The 19031-nt window shown below is 42.3% G+C and overlaps 1 protein-coding gene across 9 annotated transcripts in view; it reads right to left on the reverse strand.

Moving 5' to 3' along the window:
* Positions 1 to 7909: 7909 nt before the first annotated feature.
* DHX57 (DExH-box helicase 57) overlaps positions 7910 to 19031 on the reverse strand; it is a 58901-nt gene continuing 47779 nt past the window's right edge. For 8 of the 9 annotated variants that reach the window (XM_007103443.3, XM_007103444.4, XM_007103442.3 and 5 more), the window contains 5 exons: positions 16474 to 16611; positions 15728 to 15802; positions 13819 to 13953; positions 10341 to 10541; positions 7910 to 8678 (listed from right to left, as the gene is read on the reverse strand). In XM_007103443.3, coding sequence (XP_007103505.1) covers positions 8535 to 8678; positions 10341 to 10541; positions 13819 to 13953; positions 15728 to 15802; positions 16474 to 16611 — 693 coding nt within the window. In that variant the 3' untranslated portion in view covers positions 7910 to 8534. Of the gene's footprint in view, positions 8679 to 10340; positions 10542 to 13804; positions 13954 to 15727; positions 15803 to 16473; positions 16612 to 19031 lie in introns of all 9 variants that reach the window. The other variant, XR_003682220.2, reaches the window with a different exon arrangement.

Genomic DNA, 19031 nt, shown 5'->3' on the forward strand with positions numbered 1-19031 from the left:
GAAGGAAGGAAGAAAGGAAGGAAGAAAGCAAGAAAGGAAGGAAGGAAGGAAGGAAGGAAGAAAGGAAGGAAGAAGGCAAGAAAGGAAGGAAGGAAGGAAGGAAGAATGGAAGAAAGGAATGAAGAAAGGAAGAAGATAAAGTAAAGTAGGATAAAATAAAGTTATTAAAATAAAAAATAATTATTAAGAAGAAAAAATTAGAAAAAAAAAAGGTTCGGTCTGCACCGTAGGACAAATGGTGAAAGCAAAGCTATACAGACAAAATCTCACACAGCAACACACACATACACACTCACAAAAAGAGAAAAAGGGGTTAAATAATAACATATCTTGCTCCCAAAGTCCTCCTCCTCAACTTGGGATGATTCGCTGTCTATTCAGGTATTCCGCAGATGCAGGGCACTTCAAGCTGATTGTGGAGCTTTAATCCACTGCTTCTGAGGCTGCTGGGAGAGACCTCCCCGTCTCCTCTTTGTTCGCACAGCTCCTGGTGTTCAGCTTTGGACTTGGCCCCGCCTCTGCGTGTAGGTCATCCGAGGGCGTCTGCTCTTCGCTCAGACAGGACGGGGTTAAAGGAGGAGCTGATTCGGGGGCTCGGGCTCACTCAGGCCGGGGGAAGGGAGGGGCACGGATGCGGGGCGAGCCCGTGGCGGCAGAGGCCGGCGTGACGCTGCGCCAGCCCGAGGCGCGACGCGCGCTCTCCCGGGGAAGTTGTCCCTGGATCCCGGCAGTGGCGGGCTGCACAGGCTCCCGGGAGGGGAGGTGTGGAGAGTGACCTGTGCTCGCACACAGGCTTCTTGGTGGCGGCAGCAGCAGCCCTAGCGTCCCACGCCTGTCTCTGGTGTCCGCGCCGACAGCTGCGCCCGTTTCTGGAGCTCCTTTACGCGCGCTCGGACCACTTAATCCCCTCTCCTCTCGCACCAGGAAACAGAGGCAAGAAAAAGTCTCTTGTCTCTTCGGCAGCTCCGCGCCCGTCTCTGGAGCTCCTTTAAGCTTCCAGCGTTCAGTGGGTGTTCTATAGGAGCGGTTCCACGTGTAGATGTATTTTTGATGTATTTGTGGGGAGGAAGGTGATCTCCGCGTCACTCTTCCGCCATCTTCTCTCCGCCCCCTCTCCCATTGATTTTATATTTCTTCTTTGTCCTTTTTTTTTCTTTTTTTCCTTTTGTGGTTTGATGATTTTATTTTGTATTATGCTTATGTGCTGTTCTTTTTGGTTTTTGTGAATCTATTGTGTGTTTTTGATTTGTGGTTGTCCTGTTTTTTCAAGTATGTTAACCCTTTCCTATATCTCCTTGCTTTACACTGGTAGTCATATAGACTTAAACACATTATAGAAAAAAAAATCTACATTTTCTTACTCTCCTCCCCCACATTTTATGATTCTGATGTCCTCTTTTGCATCTTCATGTTCATCCTTTTGCTGTTCATTGTGGTTATCATTGCTCTCACAGAAATTTTTTGATTTTTAAAAAAAATCTGTGTACTGGCTTATTTAAGTGAGTTACTTTCTAATTGTGATTTGCTCTTTCCTATAGACTCTTACTATTCTATTTAGAGAAGACCTTTCAATATTTCCTTTAGGATAGGTTTAGTATTGCTGTATTCTTTTAGTTTTTGCTTGTCTGAGAAATTCTTTATCTCTCCTTCTATTCTAAATGATAACCTTGCTGGGTAGAGTATCCCAGGTTGCAGATTTTTCCCTTTCAGGACTTTGAATATGTCTTGCCACTCCTTTCCAGCCTGCAACATTTCTGTAGAGAAATCAGCTGATAGCCTTATGGGGGATCCCTTGTAATTAATTCTTTGTTTTTCTCTTGCTGTGTTTAGAATCCTCTATTCATCTTTAACTTTTGCCATTTTTTATTATAATATATCTTGGTGTAGGTCTGTTTGGGTTTATCTTGTTTGGGACCCTCTGTGCTTCCTGTATCTGGATATCTATTTCCTTTTTTAGGTTTGGGAAGTTTTCAGCCATAATTTCTTCAAATACATTTTAAACCCCTTTTTCTCTTTCTTGTCTTTCTGGGATCCCTATTATGTGTAGATTGACATGCTTTATATTATCCCGTAGGTCTCTTATATTGCTTTCATTTTTTAAAAATTTTGGTTTCTGTCTGCTGTTCTAATTGGATGATTTCCATTATTCATCTTCTAGATCACATATTCATTCTTCTGCATTATTCATTCTGCTATTTATAGCCTTTAGTTCAGCTTTCTTCTCTTTTAAATGAATTCTCTAATTTTTCTTGGCTCCTCCTTATAGTTTTTAGTTCCCTTTTACAGTAATCTGCATTTCTGTTGATAGCCTTTCTTGCTTCCTTCAGTATTTTCAGTATCTCCTTTTTGGACTCGGTGTCTGTTAGACTGAAGAGGTCTGTTTTATTGTTCTTTCAGGGGAAATCTCTCAATCTTTTAATTGGAAGTGGTTCCTCTTCCTTCTTCATTTTACTTATATTTCTCTTGCTCTATGAGTTTAGGGGAAACAATTATCTACTGTGGTCTTGGAGGGCTATTTTTATGTGGGAACCAAGACTTCTGAAGACAATGGCTTCTCCACTCAAGCAGGTTGTAAATAAATATCAAATGGAACTTGGTATCTTGATGCCTTTAGAATTCTCTATCTTTAACTTTTGCCATTTTAATTATGATATATCTTAGTGTGGGTGTTTACGTTCATCTTGTTTGGGACCCTCTGTGCTTCCTGTATCTGGATATCTATTTCCTTTTTTAGGTTTGGGAAGTTTTCAGCCATAATTTCTTCAAATACATTTTAAACCCCTTTTTCTCTTTCTTGTCTTTCTGGGATCCCTATTATGTGTAGATTGACATGCTTTATATTATCCCGTAGGTCTCTTATATTGCTTTCATTTTTTAAAAATTTTGGTTTCTGTCTGCTGTTCTAATTGGATGATTTCCATTATTCATCTTCTAGATCACATATTCATTCTTCTGCATTATTCATTCTGCTATTTATAGCCTTTAGTTCAGCTTTCTTCTCTTTTAAATGAATTCTCTAATTTTTCTTGGCTCCTCCTTATAGTTTTTAGTTCCCTTTTACAGTAATCTGCATTTCTGTTGATAGCCTTTCTTGCTTCCTTCAGTATTTTCAGTATCTCCTTTTTGGACTCGGTGTCTGTTAGACTGAAGAGGTCTGTTTTATTGTTCTTTCAGGGGAAATCTCTCAATCTTTTAATTGGAAGTGGTTCCTCTTCCTTCTTCATTTTACTTATATTTCTCTTGCTCTATGAGTTTAGGGGAAACAATTATCTACTGTGGTCTTGGAGGGCTATTTTTATGTGGGAACGTTCCTGTGTAGCCTGTGTGGGTTTAATATTTATTGGTGTGAGGGCTGTTTTTAGTATGGGTGGCTGTCACTTCTTTCTTCATTGTATACTGGCCGTTATCCCCTTGATAGGAGGTGTGAATGATGTCGTGGTGACCAGAGCCTGCACTGGATATTGAGCAGGCCTTCCTCCTTGCTCTGTGGTTGTCACTGCCCTGTCAGGAGCAGGGTCTGCTCCTTAGTTGATGGAGTAGAAGCTGCCAGATCCATTCTGAGCTGAGTTTCTAATCTGTGGTGCAAGGTAGGTGGGATTAGAGCGCTCCCATTGGGAGAGGAGCCACTGAGTATTCCTCTGCTGGAGCTGTTCACCTGTGGCTGTGCTCTGTTGTGTCACCTTTCACAACCCGTTTTGTGGGCTCACAAAGTACACTGTTGGCATTGCCCTTGGCCCCACATCCACTGTGTGCTGGCAGTTGCCCCTGGTGCCTCTCGGGCTTTGTTTTCACAAGGCTACCAGCACAAATCCACTGAAGCCGGTCCTAGGACTGCAGTAGTCACGCACCTGGGCCCGCTATAGGAACTGGGGAGGCAGCTCAGACCCTGACCCAGCCCAGCCCCTGCATGTACATGCCCACCAAGCCCATAGCTGCTAAGGCCAGACCTGTCCCAGCTGCGAGAGCACCCATTGTCCATATGGATGTTCCACAGGTGCTGAATTTACAAAGCTGCCTGAACCTCTTGTTTCAGCATCACCACATTTGGTAGGTCTGCCTTCCTGGCCCCTGAGGGCCTCAGTGCCCTCATTCAGGAAACGCTTTCCCCTCCCCTTTGTCCCTTTCCCTCTCCTGAAATCTCTCTCTACTTCTCCTCTCTCTGTCCTCTCTTCTCTCCTATCCTGAGAGAGTGGACATCAGGCAGCTACAGCATCACTCCTCTCAGCTTGTGAGACCTGCTCCCTCTGGCAGGTAACAGCTCACATTGGCAGGTGACAAGCAGAGCAGGGAGAGGCTCCTTTCACACTTTGCAGATCTTGGTCCAGCGGGCTCTCCCTGATGGGAGATTTCTGAGAGTAATAGATTCCAAACCTCATATCGTGTAGGGTCTGGAAGCCCTATTGTCCCAATATTCTCATCTTTATTTTCCTGCCACCAAGAGAAGTCCCGTTGGGAACAGGCTGAAAAGGCAGATTTCTATATACTGGTGTATGCGTGGGTGAGAGTCCCACCTGTGGGTCAGAGACCACAGACAACATACAGCTGGCTGGTTTCCAGGCTTGGTCACCCCGGTGGGCAGTGGACAGGGTGCTACCGCCTTCACTGGCCCTTTCTGGAAGTTTGCAGGTTGGGGTCTGAATAGATACCCGCAGGGAGTGGGTTGAAACGGCAATCTCTCTCTTTCTCTTTTTCAGTCTTTTCTGTCCCTATGTTACCGGCCAGGGTTCTTAGCCTCCTGAATCAGTAGAAATTGACAAGAGGCCAGACAAGAAATTCAAGCAACGCTTTATTGGGGCTCCCCTTGCTCCCTGAGGGGTGCGAGCTGGTCCCTTACATGGGGGTGAGGGTAGGGGTGGGTCCAGGGGGCGGGCCGGAGGGTGGCTTAGGTGGTCTGCCCACCCCCTTGGTGGTGCCGTGTGCAGGGGGCATGTGCAGTACCCTGCTTTTGCTCCTGACACCCTGCTTTTGTTGGGTTTTTTGTCTTCTTGTATCTTGTTGATCGTAATTTGCCCCAACTGCTCATGAACACAGTTATTTTTAGTCCCTTGTTGTTGTTTTTGTATTTTGTTGCTTGAGGAGATGTTTGTCCAGGTGCAAGCACTGCAGCAAAGGGTCCCAGGTCCCAGCCTATCTCACAAGATCTTATTTTATGATAACCTCTAAGGGACATATTCACACCATTGCCTAGAAAGAAAAAACAATGACCATGCCTATAGATCCACAGGCTGCATGCTTTGATATGCTTTTATCCTCCCCATTCTATTATCTGAGCAGTTTAAAGGCCAAAGTTCATTACTTGTCAGGGAGTTTGAATGGTAACATTCAGATATGGAACTTGAGGAAGAAGACAAAGCTAATGTTTTATCAATCTGACCCCCTCTGTAAGTGTTGAGACAGTCTCATTTCCTGAGAACTTCCCAATTACATGTACTACAAAACAGCAGTGCAGACTAATTTTGTAGCGAGTATTTCATTAATATTGTTCCCTAACTAGATTCCAGTAAAACAAATGTTTAAGAAAACAGAGAGTTCTCCATAAAATTAACATTAAATTCTGACCATCTTGTTGGGGCTTAGAAATCCAGTTTCACCTTGAAATACTACTGTATTCTGACTTTAATCAAAAGAGATAATCCTATTTCATTTCTTATTTCATAATTTTAATGATGAGCTTAAAGAAATTTATTTTGGGGGTGAGGATCTTCTTATGAATGAATGCCTTCAGTCAAGGCTTTCCAACCTTTTTCACATTCTGGCACATCTACAGAATGATAGGGTTTGTGCATTTGTTTTTGTTTTTTTGGTTGAATTATAGTTAGTTTACAATGTTGTGTTAGTTTCAAGTGTACAGCAAAGTGATTCAGTTATACATATATATATATACTTTTTTAGATTCTTTTCCATTATAGGTTATTACAAGATATTGAATATAGTTCCCTGTGCTGTACAGTAGGTCCTTGTTAACCTATTTTATATATAGTAGTGTGTACATGTTAATCCCAAACTCCTAATCTATCCCTCCCCCCCACGCCCACCCCACCCAACCTGGCTATCCTCTTGATAACTATGTTTGTTTTCTATGTCTGTGAGTCTATTTGTTTTGTAAATAAGTTCATTTGAATCACTCTTTTAGATTACACATATAAGTAATATCCTATGATACTTGTCTTTCTCTGTCTGGCTTACTTCACTTGGTATGATAATCTCTAGGTCCATCCATGTTGTTCCAGATGGCATTATTTCATTCTTTTTTATGGCTGAGCAATATTCCATTGTGTCTATAAACATCACATCTCCTTTATCCATTCAATCTGTTGATGGATATTTAGGTTGTTTCTGTGCCTTGGCTATTGTAAATAGTGCTGCTATGGATTTGTGCATTTGTATGTGGCTGAAAGTAACCAGCCCAGCACGGCTTCCCTGAGGGAGCAATTTCTCAGCACTCTGAATGGAAAGTTTTGTTATTAACTACCTTGCAGCTGCATGCTCTGCTGCAAACTTGCATGCAAAGCTGCAGGTCCACTTGGGCAGATGGCTCTAGTTAGGGCAGCATGAGCTCTGCTATAGCACCAACCGTCAAAACTGGTTTGAAAAAAAACTTGTTTAGAGGGTTAGTGCAGTTTTCTCCATTTGTCCTAAATGTCCCAGCCTAATCGGTTCTGTAATGTGAGCCTTGTTTCAATAGCAAGTCAGAACTTGGATACTGTGGGTGCTATGCATATGTATGGTTTGTTTTTTTTTTTTTGCGGTACGCCGGCCTCTCACTGTTGTGGCCTCTCCCGTTGCGGAGCACGGGCTCCGGACGCGCAGGCACAGCGGCCATGGCTCACGGGCCCAGCCGCTCCGCGGCACGTGGGATCTTCCCGGACCGGGGCACGAACCCGAGTCCCCTGCATCGGCAGGCGGACTCTCAACCACTGCGCCTCCAGGGAAGCCCTGTATGTTTTTATTTAAAGTGATGATATGAATTAATGCCTGTTAAAAACACTGCTTAGAGCCTAAGCTCTTTAAGTGCACCGAAGCTTAAACACACTTCGTAATGACTGTTTTGGACAGTTTCGGTGGTTTCCTGAAAACTTAAAGTAATACCTTGAAAAGTGAACATCCTTCACTGAGGTGGTTTTGTTGAGTTAGTGTGAATTCCATGTACAGTGGGAAACCTGTAGTGACTCTCTACCTGAGGTCTACCCAAATACAGGAATACTTCTTCCACCCAGCTTTTTGGGGTTCTTCTTGGTCACACTGAAAAATGTCCAGGGAAAGTGTAAATATATATATACTTTTTTTTTTCAGAATGCTAGTGCCCCATTACCCTAGGTGGTGGTTGAAAATAACAGTCCCATGGAAGGTATTTTTATGGCTGTAAATCTGACACTAGTATGGCAACCTTTTCTACCTTAACCATGCCAGCTCTGTTCTGAGAACACCATTTAAAATTCTCCTTCGGGTAATGTGAAATGTGACCATTAGATCCAGGTGAGTTCATAAGACAGGGTTCATAAGATTCCTAAATAGAAAACCTACAAGAGAATGAAAACACCCAGACTGTTCTGCTTTTAAGAATAAGTGTGGGGCTTCCCTGCCGGCACAGTGGATAAGCATCCGCCTGCCAATGTAGGGTACACGGGTTCGAGCCCTGGTCCGGGAGGATCCCACATGCTGCGGAGCAACTAAGCCCGTGCACCACAACGACTGAGCCTGCGCTCTAGAGCCCGCGAGCCACAACTACTGAGCCTGCGTGCATAGAGCCTGTGCTCTGCAACAAGAGAAGCCACCGCAATGAGAAGCCCGTGCACCACAACGAAGAGTAGCCCCTGCTCGCCACAACTGGAGAAAGCCTGTGCACAGCAACGAAGACCCAACTCAGCCAAAAATAAATATATAAATTTATTTAAAAAAAAAAGGAATAAGTGTGTTATGGACAAAACCGGCTCACATTTTGATAACAAATAAGTGCTCATTAAGTTTGGTTTTTTTAAGCTGAACTTTAATGAGTAAAAATCCCTCACAAATGAAGTTTATGTAATGGCCTATAGCCGAAATGAAATTTTAATTTTTCTTGCTCACATGATTTTTTTCCTTCTCTGTTCTGACTTCTTTCAGTTGAGCCTTTATGACAGAAAAAACCAATTGATATTTCTCCTCATGACCTTTACCTCACCCCAGTAAAAAGCAGGAGAAAAATAATGCGTAGATTAAAACAGAATTGTATTAAACATTCACTTTCCTGTTAATCAGATGAATTTCATTCATTCCAGGGCAGTCAGAGAGAAAAATACAGGCAAGTTGGTTTTTGAACTCACGTCGGTCGACACTCCAAATTGTGCTGGGAGTGCCCACTGCTTGGTTAGAAATACTTAGTGTGGAAAATTTCCCTAAAGGTGTGCGTCGCCTCAGCTGACTTGGCAGTGCCTGCCCTGGGCTCCTTCACCAGGGCAGCCCCATCGCGGAGCTGCAGCTCGAGGTAGAGGTGCTGCCGTCATTTCCCAGCTGAGCAAGCAGGTGAGTAGCAAGCACTCTCCCAAGCCTGGTCTTTATTGTGTGGTGACAAGTTTCACAATCATGCTGATGATCCGTGACCCTCGAGGACAGGTACACAGATCTATGCTTGGGTTTTTTATCTTATCCTGGAGAAGCTGGTCAAGTTCGCAGCGAAGTTCCTTTACTAATTCAGCCACCTAAAATGAAAGTTGCAATGTAAGCAGTGCTTGGACCAACAGGGGAGGAAAGGTTATTAAAGGAAATTCTCCAGTTATGATTATCATTATTCTAGATTTCTGCTATTAATTTTAATTCCACGGTGGGGGAACTAAACACATTTTTTTTTCTAAAAGTGCTTCTAAAATTTCTTGATGCAATTATAGGAATATACACTCAATGTCAGTTCTGTAATATACTAAGTGGGGTCCATTTTAAAAAGCCTCCTCTATCACATCTCATTTAAAGAAAAGATTAAATCGGGAAATATGGCTTTTATACAGTGTTCTCCATATTAAAGCTTGGTCAACTTTTACAATTTGCTCCGAGAGGAGAAGCCGGAAAATGGAGAATTAAAAATGGCAGATATTAAACCAAAAAAATCTCTTTAACTTCGGAATTTTTCCGCTTTTGTTGGTGGGGATAGGGTTGGGAGATGGCCTATGTGTTTTATGGCGTTTTGCTTGTGCTGATGCAGTGCCACTGTGGATGTCTTGCCAGCACTTGTTTGGCTCCTGCTCCACTGCCTGGCAACCCTCTGTCTGCATCACGCAGGCTCACGCCATGTGCCCTGCCAGAGTGAATGGTTCAGGTGGTCCAGGCCTTAGAGTCCATGACATTCTTCAGCCACAGGAGTTGGTTTAGGAGAGGAGGTCTGCTGGAACTTTTAGGAAAGAAGCGTTCTGTCTTCCCTTTCGGACAGTATAGGCTGCATGGACGTGACCCAGGAGCTGCTCCAGCCATCCTGCTACCACAGGGCCAGACAGGCTTTTGTTGTTAAGCAGCTGAATCAAAGCAACCCTGCCTGGCCCTCTTGACCTGAACTGTCCCATGTGGCTAACCTCCTGACCACATGAAATGTGCCTGATCCAAATCGAGATGCACTGTGAGTATAAAATACACACCAGATTTTGAAGACTTAGTATGAAAAAAGAGTATAAAAATCTCAATTGTTTATATTGATTACATGTTGAAATTAAAACGTTTTAGATGTTTTCTGCTATGTAAAATATATTAAAACTAATTTCACCTATTTACTTTTTTTTTTTAATGTGGCTACTAGAAAAATTATTAGGTATGTGGCACATATATTTCTCCTGGACTGTGCTGCTTCAGACTTTAAAGGGAATTTAGCTGTAATGTTTGAGTTGGTGTTTCTGCCTCCTGCAACAGAAGATTTCTAAGAGATGCAAATATTAAAAATTTTTATTTCTTAAATATACTCCCCCTTGAACGTTTTCTAGAGACTCCATACAGTGAATAATTGAGACATTATTTTTTTTAATGGTGGTTGTGGAATCAGGGTGATTTTTACTTCTGCTCATCTATATTTTGATTTTCTTTGAACTTGTATTTGTTTAACAATTAGGAAGCTCCAACACCTCACTCATAGCTTCTGTCCGAAGCCTTTCACACCAACTGTCCTGGGCTTCCCCTCCTAGTGTGCTTCCTGAACTCAGTAATTACTAAGGCTCCCCCACTGGCCTCACTTCAGCCTCAGTCTTGCTTAGTGTCCCCTGCAGACCCATCATTCACTCTTCCTCAGCTCTGTGGTCCTTGTTCCCTGAAGAAACGCCCTATACTTCCTATTATCAGAGCCCCTCATGGCCTGAGTGTCATGCGACAGACTCGTTATCCCTTACCTGATGTGAAGCTGCTGCAAAACGGATCCAGCCATCATCCAAGGAGACAATGAACTCTCCCCTTTGGAGCTGCACATTCACTTGGCCCCCTCCGAACAAGACCAGCGGGTACACAGACACCATGCTGCAGTCTCGGATGAACACCCGACTAGTTTTGATCTTCTCATGGTACACCAGGTAGGGGCTGTCAAAGTGTCTGACCTGAAACATATGACAGTTATGTCACTGGCAACATAAGGGGAACTCCACCAGTCCCAGGGGTTTAATCATCACCTGTGCAATGACTCCCACAATTATCTTCAGCCTGTAGGTTCCCCTGAGCTCCAGCCTTGTATGTGCAACTGCCTACTTGATGTCTGTACTCGGACATCTAACAAGCATCTCAGACTTCTTGTGTTCAAAAGGAATTCTCAATTTTCCCCTCCTGTGGTGTTCACTATCTCATTAAAGGATACTCCCATTCACCCAGTTGCTCAAGATCCCAATTTAGGAGCCATCCTTGATTGCTCTCTCTCCCTCACTCCATCTATATCATCACTAAGTCCTGTCAGCTCTGTTTTCAAAATACATGATGAATTGACATATTCTCACCACTTCTACAGCTACCACCTCATGCAAACTGTCATCTCATACAGACCACTGCAATGGCTTCCTATGTGCCTGCCCTTTTGCATCTTCACAGTTTCTTTTCCATACAGAGGCCACAGTGCTCTTTTAAAAACCAGTTAGGGCTCAGAACCCTCCAGAGATTTCCCAAGGATAAAATCTCAGATCCTTCTGTGGATTACAAGGTCCTACACGACCTGATCCCTGCCTGCTTGTCCCAACTCATCTACCACTTCCACCCCTAACCATCCCCTCCATTTGCACTGACTGCTTTCTTGCATTTCCTGGAACACACCAAATATGCTCCCATCTCATGGTCTGTGCACTTATTTCCTCAGCTTGGAATGTCCTCTCTTTAGATATCTGCGTGACTTGCCCTTTACTTCATTTAGGATCTGTTCAGTTGTTTTCTCCTCAGAGTTCTTCCCTGGCCACTCTATGTAAAGTAGCCCCTCTTGGGAGGTGGAGGCATAAATTAGGAGTATGGGATTAATATTGATAGATATTCACCATGGTATATATAAAAAGATAAATAACACGGATTACTGTATAGCACAGGGAACTATATGCAGTATCTCATAATAACCTATAGTGGAAATGAATCTGAAGCTATATACCTGAAACTAACACAATACTGTAAATCAACTATAGTTAAAAAAAAAAAAAAAAAAAAGCGCCCCTCTCCTGTCACTCTCGATCTCTTACGGTTTTATTTTCCTTCATAACATTTGTCATTAACCTGAGATTATTTGTTTACTTATTTCTTGCCTGTCTTCCCCATTAGAATGGCAGTTCCCTGAGGACAGAGACCTTGTCTCCCTAGCTCATCTGCTGTCCTCCATGGCCTGCAACAATGCCTGGCACAGAGGAGGTGCTAGCAGATACTAGGTGGATGCACGAATGACTTGGATTCACTGCAGAAATGTCATGGTAAACGCAGGAGAGGACGAGTGGAGGTAACTTGGGCCCCTGGTTCCCATGTACACATGCAGCCAAGAGGGCAGATGACTTCCTGGTCCTCAGACTCTTCTGAGCTTAACACTTTTTTCCATGCTTTGCTGACACTTTACTCAGTAGTTTCACAGGTTGACCAGCCCTAACACTTCAAACTCTCTTCCTCCATTCTCCTTTTCTCTTTTCCTCCTTCATCTCTTTATCGAGATGAAGCTTTATTGAGCATCTGCTTTCAGCTATGCTGGCTAGGCACTGTGCTAGACATCAAGAACACAGCAATGAATAAAATTCAATTCCTGTCTTCAGGAATTTTACAAGTCCATGAATGAGACATACCATAAACTATAAAATAATGTGATAAGTACAACAGTGGAAAAATGCACACTATACAGTGACGGAACAGAAGTAAGGAGCAACTTGGAGAGGGACACTGGGAAAGGGATATATAATGGAAGCCTGGAGGATAAGGAGGAGCCTGCTGGGGAATTAGAATGCCATTCCAGGCATAGAGGACAGTGTGTCCTGTGTCATGGCACTGGGGGACATCGTTGGTAGTCTGGTATCACTGGAGCATGAACGACAGGAGGGAGGTGGGGCAGGGGCAGGGGACATGGGCTAAGAAGGGGCTAGATGTGAAGGGTCGTAGGAGAGTTTACAGTAGACTCCATCTGTGAAGAGTTTTAAGCAAGGGTATGACATGATCAAATGTATGTTTTGTAAAGATGATTCTGGCAGCGGTAGTATAAAAGGTTGGAGAGAGAGCACCAGAAGTAAGATTGGTACTTCAGGCAAGAGACAGATGTTTGGGGTTTGAACTGAGGAAATGGCAAGCAGGGACAAGAGAAGTAGGCAAATCTGAGACATGTCAAAAAGGTGGAATTGTTGGGACCTGGTGACCAATTAGATTGGCATCAGGAGAAAAGAAGCAGGGTCCATGTGACTCCAGGGTTCTGATTTGGATGGTCCCATTTCACCAAGACAGGGAACACAGAGGAGTGAATTCAGAGATAATAAGTTTGATTTCTCAGCTTTTGAGTTTGAGGTGACTAGAAGGCATCCAGGTGGTGATTTCTAGCAAGACAGCTCAGAAAAAAAAGCCCAGGACAAGAGAGAGAGATTTGGGGCCTGTGTCAGCATGTAGGTGGCAGTTAGAACCACGATGTTGTGCTCTGATGGTTCAGGAAGATTATGTGCACTATCATAAGAGAACAAGGACAGAACCACGATTTCGGAGTAAGGGAAGAGGATCTAGTAAAGGGGCTAGAGGGGGATGATCAGGGAGAGAGAAGAAAGTGGTATTTCAGAAGCAAAAACTATCAAAGATAGTGTCAAGAGGTAGGGAAGTCAGCAATGTCAAATACTTCATGAGTCAAGAATGATGAGAGCTGGGGAATTTGTTCCCTCTACTTGACAGCTAGGAGGTTATTCGTGACTTCTGATGAATTTAGCGAAGTGGTGGGAGCAGAAGCCTCCCGGCAACTGGCTGAAGGAAGAAGCAGAGCTGAGGAAGTTGCATCAGCAAGCACGGGCCATGGCCTCTCAAGGCACAGATGGAGTGAGAGAATTACATCATCACGACCTCTTAAATCACCACCGCAAAGAAACAATTTTACATCTGAAAGCAGGCTAAATAGTTCAATTTCCAGTACATTTGTGCTTATTCAACTTTCCCCAAGTCAGTGGTGCTGCTAAAGACAGTGAGTGATAGAACAGGGTTTGGCTGAAGGGAAGGGACTGTTCTCACCCCAGGACCTGCCACGTGGAAATACATTTGACCCTTGAACAACAAGGCTTTGAACTGCATGGGTCCACTTACACTCAGATTTTTTCAATGCTAAATACTACAGTACTACACAATTCGCACTGGTTGAATCTGTGGATGTGGAACCTGACTGTAAGCATACCCAGCCATCCTGACCTGGTAGTTCACTGATGAAGGGTGAATGTGTACATATCCATCGTTCTTGGTGACAAACTTCAATTCCTCTGATTTCGGTTGCATTCTGACAGCTCCGGTACTGGTCTTCTGAAATTTCCCTTCTGGGCTTTTCACCTAAACAACAGGTATTTGTAAAAATAAATAAATAAATAAATATATATAAAATATGTATTTCCATCGTAGGATGTATCCCTTGACAAAAAACCAGTCTTGTTTGAATGCCTTTGTTGCTGCTTCCCTCTCAGTTTCCCTTGGGAAGCAGTATAAGCATGCTTTCTTTTTTTTTTTTTTTTGCGGTACGCGGGCCTCTCACTGCTGCGGCCTCTCCCGTTGCGGAGCACAGGCTCCGGACGCGCAGGCTCAGCGGCCACGGCTCATGGGCCCAGCTGCTCCGCGGCATGTGGGATCTTCCCGGACCGGGGCATGAACCCGTGTCCCCTGCGTCGGCAGGCGGACTCTCAACCACTGCGCCACCAGGGAAGCCCTCTTTTTCTTTTTTTTTTTTTAACCATGAGGAGGTGTGGATGTAAATCAGTAGTTCTGGGTGAGTATACCACACACCAGCCACATGGGGGAGAAACCACGTTGATGTTTCAGGTCTGCCCTGATTATCAAAGAAAGAGATTCAGCTGGCAACACTGGACCAGGAATCTGCTGACAATTCTAATACCAATCCAATATTTCCAAATGAGTGAGTTTTTCAAAATAGGGAAAAACAGATTGTTTCACTCAAAAAAATGAAAAGCTTATGTGCACACACACACCTCCATATTTACTGTAGAAAATAACATTACTACTGTATAACACAGGGAACAATATTCAGTATCTTGTAATAACCTATAATAACTCCTGTAATCCCATGATTAAGAAATAACTAACATTAATGTCTGACAGATATCATTTTAGTTTTCTGTTAGATTTATATTTATATATAGAAATGGAGATAAACACATAATATAAATAAAATATGTATGTATTAAAACTAATATAGGATCATTTTCTATAAATATTTTCCTAAAACATAATTCTCAGTGGCTATATAGCACCTCACTGTCACATCATCATCACCCAAAGTCCATAGTTTACATTAGGGTTTACTTTTGTTGTTGTACATTCCATGGGTTTGGGCAAGTTATCTATCATTATGGTATCATGCAAAGTATTTTTACTGCCCTAAACATCTTCTGTGCTCTGCTTATTAATCCCCCTCACCCCTGATTTTTTAACTGTCTCCATAGCTTTTCTCCAAATGATTTTTTAAGTAAATTTCAAATGATTTGAAAAGCATGCAAGCACTAAGCAAAAATAATCCATAAATGAATCAGCAGACATCAATTGAACATTTATCAAAAAGTTAAATGCTTCAGTACTCTGACAAATTCACATTCTAAGTCTGACAAGGACTGGATAATCAAATCTCAGATAAAAGTCCGACAGTACATTCAGGTAGGGGTTCCAGAAGAGGGGGATCATAGGTGGTCCCATGACAAGGCACTGACTTGTTTGTTCTTATCTAATTTTAGTCCAGAGTAGAGGGCATAAGGGAAATTGTAGTAGAATCAAATTTCTACCTAACATAGGTTAGTTATGCACAGACTGGCTAACAGTGACATTTATGTCCATTTTAATTTCTGGAATGTCATAATGTCAGAAGGATTAAAAAGGCACCTTATTTTATACAATAAATGTGTTCTTGAATGATGTATCTAAACACATTTGGGGCATTGAAGAATTGGAAATATATACTACGTTTAAAAGGCTGTGTGTGTGTGTGTGTGTGTGTGTGTGTGTGTGTGTGTTTAAGATGATTAATGTGCATGTCTTAACTTACATCCCTTGGCTAAAATCAAACAGGAAGTGGGAGGACCCAGGAAAAATGTTTCCTTACCTGCACTACATTTGGATACAGAGCAGCACACAGCATTGCTGATATCAACTTGGGGTTCTCAGCATTTGAGTTAGCCTATGAGAGAAATACAGCATTAATCTTATAAGTAATGTGGCTATTTCTGTCTGTTCTCTGGAAGTTATTATATTTCTCTTGATTTCTATCTTAAAAGCATCTAATTTCTATCACTTTGCTAGAAAAATTATTTCTAAGTAAAAAATAAATCTACTGGACCACATTCACACAGTACCCATTCCAAGAAGCCCACAACTGCTCTGCAGAGATCTAGAAAGTAGTTACAGAGCCATTGTTCCTAAGGATCAGTCTAGAGAAAGATTCTGGTTCATGAGATGTTCACAATTTCCAGAAAGTGCTAACTGTACTTAGAACAGAGTGGCATCAGGTTTCATCTTGAATTGTTCTTCTGATACTTATTATATACAAAACTATCCTGGGTTTGAAAAAGGCTGGTCTGATTAAGAAGACATTTTTGGAAAGTCCATTCTACCTCTGATGGACCTACCAAGAACCAATGTGAAATTAAAAAAACAGAAACAGAAGCAACAATCAACAGAAAAACTCTGGTTTTTCTGAGTGTTAGCTGACAGCTGTGGAAAGAAAATCAAGAATGCCACTAACCCACTGCTCACAGGGCTTAAGTGAACAAGGCCTACAAGTGTTCCTGAGGTAATAGACTATGAGTGTGATCATCAAAGAGAAGTAAGAACTAACTACACATTCTTTACCTCTTCTCCTGTGGCATCCAAGATACCATCTCCTCCTCCTTGGGCCCTTTTCTCAATTTCCCTTGCTCTGAGTCCCTCTTTTACAAAGCCTATATCTGATAACAGTTCAGTGAACTGTCGTTTGAGGCTGGCCATTTCCTGAAAGAAATGGAAAAAAATCTTTAAGCAGGGGCATCAACATATCAAAGGTAAGAATGACTACAAAAACGAGTTAGTTCAGCGTATAGTAATGAGACTCATATGGGTTTACCAAACAGGTATGAAGATTATCTTGTCTGTTCATTCCCAAAAGGGCAGTTTTCACTTATACAAAGCAGCAGTGTAAAACCATTACACAGAAATTCACAAATTTCAGAAAACCCAAAGATGATTTAATTCTAGATTACGTTAAAAAAATAAAACCCATTAATTGGATTTTGGGTAGGTCTGATTTTCCTCACAATTCTTAGGACAGCCAAAAACGTAGTTTACTTTGTTTGGAACTCCAGCTCAGGGTGCTGTGACACTGTCTAGTTTTTCCTACTTCCTTTCTGCTCAGGTCCTCTTGGTGCCTTACCCGAGCCTAGAGTGGTTAGTGTTCGCTCTTAAAAGATGCAGAACACCCACCTCAGAACCTTCCCTCTTTCTCTTACTTTGTGGACTTGGCTGGCTCACATTTTCCCTACGAATAGGAATACTATTAAGTGGTTTAGATTTAGAAACCCCTTTCTGCATCTGAGCACAAGTGTGAGAATGAAAAGCACAAACCTCTGTCTGGCATCTGTTCAAATATTAGCTGTATATCAGACAACAGAGAAGCAGATAATGACAGTCAAAGGAATGCAAAGCTAAGCAATGCTACCCTGTATCTGATGACAATTTAAGTATTTTCTTGGACTGTCTCAAATACAGATGGATAACATGGCAAAATATAACTAGGAGTTAAATATACCAGAGTTCTGTTTCATGACAAGGTTTTAATATCTTAATAAAACTAATTCTAGGACTTCCCTGGTGGCGCAGTGGTTAAGAATACGCCTGCCAATGCAGGGGACACGGGTTCGAGCCCTGGTCTGGGAAGATCCACATGCCGCGGAGCGGCTGGGCCCGTGCGCCACAGCTACTGAGCCTGCGCTCTAGAGCCTAAGAGCCACGACTATTGAGCCCGGGAGCCTAGAGCCCGTGCTCTGCAACAAGAGAAGCCTGCGCACCGCAGCAAAGAGTAGCCCCCGCTCACCGCAACTAGAGAAAAGCCCGCGTGCAGCAACGAAGACCCAATGCAGCCAAAAATAAATAAATTTTTAAAAAAAGGTCGATTAAAAAAAAACACAAAACATTCTACAATACAATCTAAGCTGGACTTTAGTGAAGAGGTAGCTGTTTGATGGCCCTCATAGATCACAGCAAAATCTACATATATCCTAAAGAAAAAGAATAAATTTAGTAAAAAATGTAATTTAAAAGAAATATTATTTTATACTTAAAACTCTTAATGACTCAAGAAAATATTTATTACTGCACCTTACATATAAAATACCCTTTAGACCAGTGCTTCTCAACCCTGGCAGCATATTACAATCACTTGGTGAACTCAACAACAAGGAAAATAAACATGCTCAGGCTCCACCCCTGGAGATCCAGATGTAATTGGCCTGGGGTGGAATTCGGGTATTTTTACTTTTTTTTTTTTTTAAGCTCCCTCAGGTGAATCTAATGTGTAGCCAGGATTGAAAATCATTGCTTTTGTTGTACTTAGAATAAAGCTAGAGCCTTTGTCTTCTCAAAACGTCTCACTACAGTACACCTAAAGGCAGAGAAGAATAAAGGCAAATACTGGGATGGTTTTGAGGTCTCTTACTTCATTTAAAATAACCATTCATTCATGCATTCAATGAATTTTACTGAGCATCACCTATGTGCTAAGTACTGTTCTAGGCACTGGGGATACAGTATTGAACAAAACAGATAAAATCTCGGCTCTGATGGAGCTTATGGGGTAGAGAGATAACTAGCTGTCAGGTAGTGGTAAGTACTACGAACATTAATTTTGTGTTCTATTCCAAGACATCTTCTAATATAGAAATAAAGTCCTTCCTGCTCCCCAGCCTCAAAATCTTTGAGTGAAATAGATGCTTTGTAAAGATATGCACCGTTATTATTCTGGCTTTTCATGCCACTTTGGAAGGGGGCCTAAAATACTGTTACAACAGAAGACAGAGCCCTGCCTGTTATTACACAGAAGATAATAAACCTTTCTTTCTCTTTCTTGTGTACTTGTTATTGACACAGTAGCCTCTGATGGACAGAAGAAGAATTAACAAAGAAAATCTGGTTCAGTATTTGGTCTTTGGTTTTAGGGAGAGGGTAAGGGGTTTGGCGATGGTCACAGACCGCTTTGAGAATCTGATGAAGCTATGATCCCTTTCTCCAGAATAATGCACATATGTATAAGGGTATGACTTTGCATACAATTTCAGGGGCTTATGGATCCGGGTTAAGAATGTTTGGTATAGTTATGGAAAAAACTGACTTCCAGTAAGCAGTAATCTTCAGAGTGCCTATATTCCACTAGCCTCCAC

The sequence above is a fragment of the Physeter macrocephalus genome, chromosome 12, assembly GCF_002837175.3.
Source record: "Physeter macrocephalus isolate SW-GA chromosome 12, ASM283717v5, whole genome shotgun sequence".
Lineage (NCBI taxonomy): Eukaryota > Metazoa > Chordata > Mammalia > Artiodactyla > Physeteridae > Physeter > Physeter macrocephalus.